General features: G+C 51.8%; 1 protein-coding gene across 2 annotated transcripts; it reads right to left on the bottom strand.

The window, feature by feature from the left end:
- Positions 1-233: 233 nt before the first annotated feature.
- On the bottom strand, positions 234-6,743 carry Sh2d2a (SH2 domain containing 2A). 2 transcript variants are annotated; one of them, NM_207605.3, is given in 7 exon segments: positions 234-976; positions 1,174-1,332; positions 4,175-4,343; positions 4,501-4,590; positions 5,108-5,289; positions 5,887-6,041; positions 6,574-6,637. In NM_207605.3, coding segments are annotated over 7 exon segments (1,131 nt in total). In that variant the 5' UTR covers positions 6,608-6,637; the 3' UTR covers positions 234-634.
- Between the last annotated feature and the right edge of the window lie 1,826 nt (positions 6,744-8,569).

Raw genomic sequence — 8,569 nt, 5'->3', positions numbered from 1 at the left:
TGTGTGTGTGTGTGTGTGTGTGTGTGTGTGTGTGTGTGTGTGTGTGTGTAGGGTGGGAGTGAGATTGGCTGAATCAATGTTCGAGTGGCTTTGGAACCCTGGCAAAGCCTGGATGAACCCAGGGTTAAGAGGGCAGGAGCTGGCATGGCACAGGTGAACTGAGCTGGCGAAGGCCCAGCAGGAGTCTTTGGTGGCAGCAGAAAGGAAGGCTGAGGAAGAACCTGAGGCAGGTACAGGGGCAAGAGTCCAACTCATTTAATATTAATACCACATTCAGACATGAAACTATCTGTGGGGGAAACTGTGAGGGCAAGCACACAATGGGTGGCCTCCTCCTCTGAGCCCACTGGTGGCAATGCATGGGCTCCTAAGCGCTCTTCTCCGAGGAACTGGATCAGTGCCACATGTGTCTGAGGAAGGCCTGACTGTCAAGAGGCAGCCTGGGATGGAGAAAGGTTGAAGGAAACCCATCACCTTTAATGTTCTCAGGAGTAGGGGCAGGTAGAGCTTGACAAAGCTGAGTCCATGTGCATGTCCAGGAACAACCTCAGGCCTGGGGCTGGGCAAAGGTTTTCAGTAGCATGGTCCATTCCATTTTGGTTCAGCCTGCTTCTTTCTTCGCCTTGCCTGCCGTTCAGGAGGGGCTCCCTCTTCCTGCTGGCCTTCTTGAGCTTTTCTTTCCCTGTACCCCCTTTCCCTGGCCTCCTGAGATAGGCCTGGACCAGCACTTATGGAGGGTGGGGTGCCCAATGGGTGGCATTTCCCGTGGGCCATCCACCTCAGCATAGATATTACTAGGAGCATCCCCAGGGCTGCCCCGCCCCATGGCATAGAAGGCTATGGGTTCATCAGGCTCCTGGTAGACGGGGTTAATGGGTAGGGCCTGATGAGGTCGTGGAGCAGGACTTGTATAGACTTCAAGAGGTAGCTGAGGCTTGGCAGGAATGGGGGGCCTGGGTCTGGATGCCTGGGAAGTCTAGGGAAAAAGGCAAGGCCAGGGAAGAGAATTAATGAGAACTGTGGAGACAGGGTCTAAGCCCAGGCCTATCACAGCCTGAGCCTCTACCCATGAGAGCCTTCCCTTCCTGACCTCTCCCTCCGTCCTGTGTTCCCTCTCCATGCCCTGACACTCCCCCCCCCCCCATCCCCAGGCTGACTTGATCAATACAGTACCTTCTTCTGTTGGGAGGCCCTCACTTTCTCTTTATGTCCTGGGGCCTGGGCATGGGCCTGCCCCTGTTGGATGAACAGGCTGTGCTGGGTGTCTGGGTCATGTCTTCTGCTTCCAGAGTCTGATTCACCCCTTAGGGAAAGACCGGCAGGCTCAGCTGTCTGCAGGAAAAGAAGGAGGATGCAGGGTTGGGGCGGTTGGTGACAAGCGATCCAGGAAAAGCAATTAGGTCTGAGAGGGTGGGGGAGACAGTGTGTGTGTGTGTGTGTGTGTGTGTGTGTGTGTGTGTGTGGTGTGTGTGTGGTGTGTGTATGTGTGTGTGGTGTGTGTGTGTATGGTGTGTGTGGTGTGTGTGTGTGTGGTGTGTGTGTGTGGTGTGTGTGTGTGTGGTGTGTGTGTGTGTGGTGTGTGTGGTGTGTGTGGTGTGTGTGTGTATGTGTGGTGTGTGTGTGTGTGGTGTGTGTGAGTGTGTGTGTGTATGTGTGGTGTGTGTGTGGTGTGTGTGTGTGTGGTGTGTGTGTATGTGTGGTGTGTGTGTGTGTGTGGTGTGTGTGTGGTGTGTGTGTGGTGTGTGTGTGTGGTGTGTGTGTGGTGTGTGTGTGTGTGGTGTGTGTGTATGTGTGGTGTGTGTGTGGTGTGTGTGTGTGTGGTGTGTGTGTGTGGTGTGTGTGTGTGTATGTGTGGTGTGTGTGTGTGTGTGGTGTGTGTGTGGTGTGTGTGTGTGGTGTGTGTGTGGTGTGTGTGTGTATGGTGTGTGTGTGTGTATGGTGTGTGTGTGTGTGTTTGTGTGTGTGTGTGTGTGTGTGTATGGTGTGTGTGTGTGTTTGTGTGTGTGTGTGTGTGTGTGCCAGGTTCTCTGTGTGATAGAGGGGGTGGGTGTTGAGGGGGCCTGGGAACTGTGGACGGAAGCAAACTCTGTTCACAGGTGTGTCTAACAATGAACCGTCTGGAATGAGGGCCAAGACTGTCTCATCTGTACTTACAGTTGCATAAAATTGGGAGGCTTTAGGCTTTGGGAGTTTTTGCCTCCGGGAACCAACCTCCATAACTGCTGGCCCTTACTTCTTCAGGCTCAAGAAGCTTAATGTATGAAGATAGAAGCTTCGTGTTTGGGGGCAGAGACCACTCAGGAGAGACAAACCTTCCCTTCTAACTGCTCCGTGGTAGTTATGTTTTTAGCACAGCATTAAGGCTAGCCTCACGCAGGGCTCCACATGCCCTCTGCGTCTGGCTTCCTAGATCCAGATGAGAATTCTTTCTCCTGTGTCTACCCTGTATTTCACCTCTCCTTGAGAAAGCAGTAGACTCACCCTGATGCCCGAACAGCAGGGAAGTCAGCGTCAATACCTCACCCTCCTCCTTCATCAAACCCAACACAAGCTGTCCTCTGTCCTCCGACAATGGGTTACATCTTCTCTGAGCCCACATGCAGCCAGCACCACCGTTCAGGTGCACACACATCCCCACTGGTTCCCACTCTCACCATTCTGCAGTCTCTTTGCCCAGTCTCTCTAGCCCATGCCAGGGCTTCCTGCTCAAGAAGGTTCCAGACCTTCAAGTTTGATTGTGCTGGACCTAGTTCCTGTTCTGACCCTTTTTCCAGACTGGATTCAGTCCTACAGATTCCCATTGCCTTTTCCTGTTTTCTCCTGTGGAGCTGGTGACTGAAATTGTAGCCTGGAGCTAGACAAGCCCCTCCAGCTATTTCTGAGCCCGAAGCTTCCTACTTGACAACTCAAACTACAAATATTTCCACACCTGGTTCAGACAGGCTCCTTCATCTAAACGTCTTCCCAGTTCCTTGTTTGTTCTGCAAAGACCCTGTCAACCCTACACTCTAAACAGCCCACAGGCCCTCTCTTACTCCTTCGACTTCCCCTGTGCTAGCCAGGCCCATCAACTTCTGAAACCCTGACGCAACCGCAGTTTCCATCTCGGGTGGCCTTGTTTGGCCCTAACGCCCCTTCACACCCCATTACCCCACTCCCCACACCCCAGAGAACGGAGGCTCTCTGAAACATTGTAGTCTTCACCTCCTGCAGCCTTGTTGGACCCTCATGACCTTGTCAGGTGAGGCCCTTGCTTCTAACTCATCGATGTAATCAAATCTTATTCAGAATAAAACCTTAGAGCCTTGTAAGAGCCACAGGGCCCCCTTACGTCTCCCTTCTGACCTCACTTCCGACCTCTCTGTCCATCCATCATCCTGATCCTCACTTCTGCTCACAGTGAGGCTGCTTCCTCACTGCTCAGTCCTCAGACACCTCAGACATCCTCCCCCATCAGGGCCTTTGCCCCTGCTGTCACTTCCACGCCAAATGCTTTTTCTCCAGCTGTCTGCACAGCTCCCTCTGACACCATTCAGGGCTCTGCTCAGATGTCCCTTAGCTTCTCTGCTGTGTCTGTTGTTCTCCTATCCTGTTGTTCTCCATCTCTGCTTGGCTTTCTTCCTAGCACTCACCCTTCCTGTTATCAACGTGTTCTCTGTGTCACTTACGGCATCTGCCTTATCTTAGAATAGATGCCTTGTGAAGGCCAGGAGATAGATATAAATCGCGACTGTTTATTTCCTCCGTGTTTAACCTATTTCTCTCAATACACAGTGGTCTGAAGCGCCTGCACTTTTTGAAGGTCCCTGACGTCTGTCAAGCTAAGTAGGGTCTATCGTAGCCACTGTCTGTCGTTGCTACTGTAGTAAGGTTTGTGAGCGAGATGCCCATCTGTCTTGGCCACAGGTTTATTGACAGAATCTCTCCCTCTCAGCCCTGCTCTGGAGACTAAGTAAACTTTGCTTAATTTAACTTGACTGCCTCTCTGCCTCTCCGTACCCTGTTCTTTGTGGCTGGTCTGGTCGTGAAAGGACACCTTTCTGGAAGAGGTGTGGGTAAGTCAGTGTGGCCGATCGTGGATTGGGATGAGAAAGACAGAGAGGCCAGTAACCTGGACTTGGTAGGGGTGGCGGCGACGATGACATTCAGTTATGGAATTTGGGTAAAGGCTCACCTGGCGAGCAAGGGGTTGGGTGAGCATCTCCCCGTAGGGGCTGAGGGGGCACTCTGTGTAGTGTTGAAGCAGGTCCTGAAGCTGCGAGTGGGCACTGTCTTCACCCAGCACCACGTGGCGCCCATCCCCTAGCTGAGCAAGGAGGAAGTGACGGCAGCAGGTTCGGCTCCTGGAGAGTTACTTTGAGTCAGACTTGGCATTTCTTCCCCCACCAGGCTGAGGGAAGCATCTTGAGCTCTCTTTGGAGAGAGCGGTCAGCACAGGGGCTTGCCCCTTAGTTAGCACGAAGCCCCGCCTCCAGCTGGTCCATGAGGACCGCCCCTCACCTGTAGGACAGCACGAAGGTCACAGCGCTCTCGCTGAAGCGCACCAGATAGCATCCTAGAGGTTGGGACTGCAGTAGCCTCTCAGCTTCCCTGGAGAGAAGTGTGGAGTCAGTTCTTGACTTGCGACCTCATTTCTGTCTCCTCCCTTAAGAGACCTCTCACCTCCACCCCAAACAAGCATACCAAGACTAAGTGGAGATGAGAGGGAGAGGGGACTGAGTTCCTGCTCCATCTGCAGGGCAGCAGGGAGCGGGAGCTGCAGCAGCAGGGAGCGGGAGCTGCAGCAGCAACAGACATGGTAGTTACAGTAATAAAGTTTAGAAGTCGAAAGCTGGAGATAATGAAAGAGAAGTAGGATTGGGAAATGGGGGATCTGGCTGGAGAGATGGCTCAGCGGTTAAGAGCACTGACTGCTCTTCCAGAGGTCCTGAGTTCAATTCCCAGCAAATGCAATTGGATCTGATGCCTTCTTCTGGTGTGAAAAAGATCGAGAAACGGGAGGAGAGAAGAGAGCCGAGAGACGGAGACCTGGAAGTTAGAGCCCTAGATGTCAGGATTTCCCTGACTGACTCAGGACCCTGTGGGGGTTTCTTCCTCTGTGACTCACCTTCTGGTAATGAAGCCATGGAACCAAAGCGGGGCAGTCCTGAGCAAGAGCCAGTGGGCCTGGGTCTTCTGAACCCATGCTCTGGTCTCAGCTTGCAATGACAGTTCACCTTTCCCAGGTTCCTCTTCCTCCCTGTTGACACTCTCTAGGACCCAGGCAGCTCCTGGGGCTGAGGCAGAGGCCTGGGCATGAGAAGTCAGGGACAGAAGCAGCCATGATTATAGGACTTCTTCTGACCCCATGCTGCCTCCTTTTTATCCTCATTCTAGCTCCTCCCCTAATCTATTTTAGGGTGAGATTGCCCAGAAAGTCCTTTCCAAGGCCACTGACTTAAATTCCTTCTGTATCTTCCATAGTGGCCCTAGAGGGCAGGAGATGGTACAGGCAGTCACCTCAGGCCAGGGGAGGGAGAGTGGCTTCCTCTCTAGTAAAGGAAACTGAGCTGGTTGGTGAGAGGAAAAGGAACTGAAAAAAAAAAGATCTGGAATGCTCCGGGCAAATGGAGGTGCTGACACAGTATGCAGACAACTGCATTTGGTGCCAGTGTGCTGTGTCCTGGTCCCCTGATGACTGGGTCTGAGATTTTCAGGGCCAAGGAAACTGAGGGCAAGTGGGTAGCTATGCATGGGAGGAAGGCACTCCCCACTTCCTGCTTCCGGTCCTCAGCTAACCATTTATTCCTGTGGGCTCTCATATTGACATGGGCTCCGGTGAATGCCCTCATCCTTGAGAGGATGTCAGTGGAGGAGGCAGCTGTACCCACCCAAGTTTCTACTCACCACCGTGTGGGTGACCCTGGGGCTGAGCTGAACCTCCTGTTCCCTCAGAGCCTGCATGCTGGGCTTGCCCCCACAACCCAAGTCCTGGCATCTCCCCTGGGTCAGGTTCATGGGCTGGAAGGTGCTGAAGGTTGGGGAGGTGGCTTCATGATTCCCTGTTGGCACAAGGGAGATTGCTGAGGTTTCCCCGAGGCAGACCACCTCTCCCTCCCTTCTAGATTTCAGGCTCTTAAACAGCTCCAAATGGCTTTCCCGACAGGGACTGCCATGAGGACAGAAGTGCAAGTGTGTACCAGGGGGTAGTGGGTAGGGACCCCAGGAATAGGAAAAAGGAGTCAAGGCATTTCAAAGGGGCTGTGACAACAGAAGGGTCATCAGTAAAACAAGAACCCTGGGGATTAGGCTAGATCTCTGAGCCCTGGAGGCCTGTAGAGAGGTAGGTCCCTTAGGCCAGGCCTTCCCTTGATTGAGACTCTTCCACCTGCCATCTCCTTCCACCCTCTTGTTCCAGTCCCTTAACAACCTCTTGGGATCCCATCCTCTGCCCTCAGGGATGCAGAGATGCAGAGCCCCGGAGATGGACCGAAAGCTGTGGGCACCATGGCAGCTCTGGCTTGGGTCAATTGCTTAACCGAGAAGTGGGAGCTCAGGCTCAGGGAGGCAGGAGGGATAGAACTTTCCACGTACCTTGGGGACATGTCTGGGCCAAGCAGAACTCCATAGAAGCAGGTGTGTGTGCTCTCAAAAGAGGTGCACACTCGGCAGCAGCTCATCTCTCCTCCCACTTTTTCCCCCAGGGGCAGGAAATGTCACTTTACCCACTGCCTTTGTCTCTGAAAGGACCCACGTCATGGAAAGTGCAGTCGGGCTACCGTCTTGTTTCTGGAAGGCAGGCCCCTGGGTAGGGGTGGGTTAGGTATGAGATGTTCTTGCTATCTGACCTTTGTCCCCTCTCTAAAAGCGTTATAAGGCTTCTCAGAGATTCATACTCAGAATTTTGCTTTGAGGAGATACATGAGGAGAATGGGGCAGAGCTGCAACAGGAAGGATGTGGGTTAGACCTCTGGAAGAACTTTTGTGTATATATGTATATGTGTCTGTGCTTGTTCAACATATGTGTTATACCGCAGGCACGCTCGCCTACGTATGTAACAAGGAAGCTAGAGGTTGAGGCCAGTGGCTTCCCTGACCATTCTCCATCTTATTTTTTTGAGGCAGGGTGTTTCATTAAGACTTGAGCTCATAATTTCAGCTAGACTGGCAGGACAGTTAACCCTCTGGGAGTCACCTATCTCCTGTGAATCCGGCACCAGGCTTGCAGATGTGTGCCCAGTTTGTATGTGCATCCCGAGGCTCCCAACTCAGGCCCACATGCTGTGTAGCAGGAACCTTGCTCATGGGGCCATTGCTCCAGCTGCTGGGGGGCTGTGTTAGTTATGTGGGACCCATGGGACCCTCAGTTAGAGAGGAGGGGTCTGGTGTCCGTCTTTGAGCAGATGAAGGATTCAAATTAGGGCAACACTAAGCAACCTTAGGGGATTCGCTAAGTATACATGTCACTGCTAGAAATGGCAGGATTGGCGGTTGTGGTCCATTCCGAACTATCTCACAGCTTTGTCCATTGTGTGCTTCCAAGCAGGTAGTTGCTATCTTGGGAGGCTGTGGGGCTTGTAAGAGATAGAACTTGCGAGCCAGAGGCAGGGTACACTGGGCAGCTGACATCTTCTGCATTTTTTGGCATCTACCCAGGAAACCAGATTCTATGACCCACATCGTTATATTTAACGTGGCTTAGAAATGCAAAAGACAGGGCTGGAGAGATGGCTCAGTGGTTAAGAGCACCGACTGCTCTTCCCAAGGTCCTGAGTTCAAATCCCAGCAACCACATGGTGGCTCACAACCATCTGAAATGAGTCTGATGCCCTCTTCTGGTGTGTCTGAAGATAGCGACAGTGTAATCATAATATATAATAAATAAATAAAATAAAAAAAAAAAAAGAAATGCAAAAGACAGGGCTGGAGAGATGGCTCAGCGGTTGAGAGCACTGGCTGCTCTTCCAGAGGTACTGAGTTCAAATCCCAACAACCACATTGATGGCTCACAACCATCTGTAATGAGATCTGATGCCCTTTTCTGGTGTGTGTGAAGACAGTGTACTCATATATAACAAATAAATAATCTTAAAAAGAAATGCAAAAGACAGCATATTTTTTGTCCCATGCCCAGCACTCAGAAGGCAGAGGCAGGGGGATCTCTGAGTTTGAGGGCAGCCTGGTATACAGAGCAAGTTCTAGCACAGCTAGGGCTACATAGAAAATTCATGTCTTGGAAAACAAACAAACAACAAATAAGACCACAGCTGGAATATCACAATAGGAGAGTTAGGCCAATGCAAGAGAACAGAGGTCACGGAAACCCTAATTGAGACACCCCCAAACATCACAGCCTATTGCCAAATCTATTGGTTGTTCTCTACAACTTGATGGTAAGGCTCTCTAACTGAAGACAACACTTAGTTCTGGCATTAAACATGGAGAAGTCGATTGAATGGCCAGGTAGAAGCTGTACCTCTATTGACTTTCATGCATAATACTAGTATATACTCTGCATGCTACTGGGGGAGAAAGGCCATCACAGTATCAACCAGCTACTAACCCTGTGACCTTCAATAGTGACCTGCCT

Source organism: Rattus norvegicus, chromosome 2, assembly GCF_021556685.1.
Source record: "Rattus norvegicus strain SHRSP/BbbUtx chromosome 2, alternate assembly SHRSP_T2T, whole genome shotgun sequence".
In the NCBI taxonomy this organism is placed as follows: domain Eukaryota; kingdom Metazoa; phylum Chordata; class Mammalia; order Rodentia; family Muridae; genus Rattus; species Rattus norvegicus.
This window is presented reverse-complemented; position numbering and strand designations above follow the sequence as displayed.

What these genes read in the sequence shown, in the direction of transcription:
- Sh2d2a (XM_087624309.1), bottom strand. Translation starts at nt 6,659, where the DNA reads ATGAGCTGCTGCCGAGTGTGCACCTCTTTTGAGAGCACACACACCTGC. An exon ending in GGCCCAGACATGTCCCCAAG is followed by an intron (nt 4,591 to 6,573) that starts GTACGTGGAAAG and finishes ACTTCTCTCCAG; the next exon opens with GGAAGCTGAGAGGCTACTGC. An exon ending in ACCTTCGTGCTGTCCTACAG is followed by an intron (nt 4,344 to 4,500) that starts GTGAGGGGCGGT and finishes GTAACTCTCCAG; the next exon opens with GAGCCGAACCTGCTGCCGTC.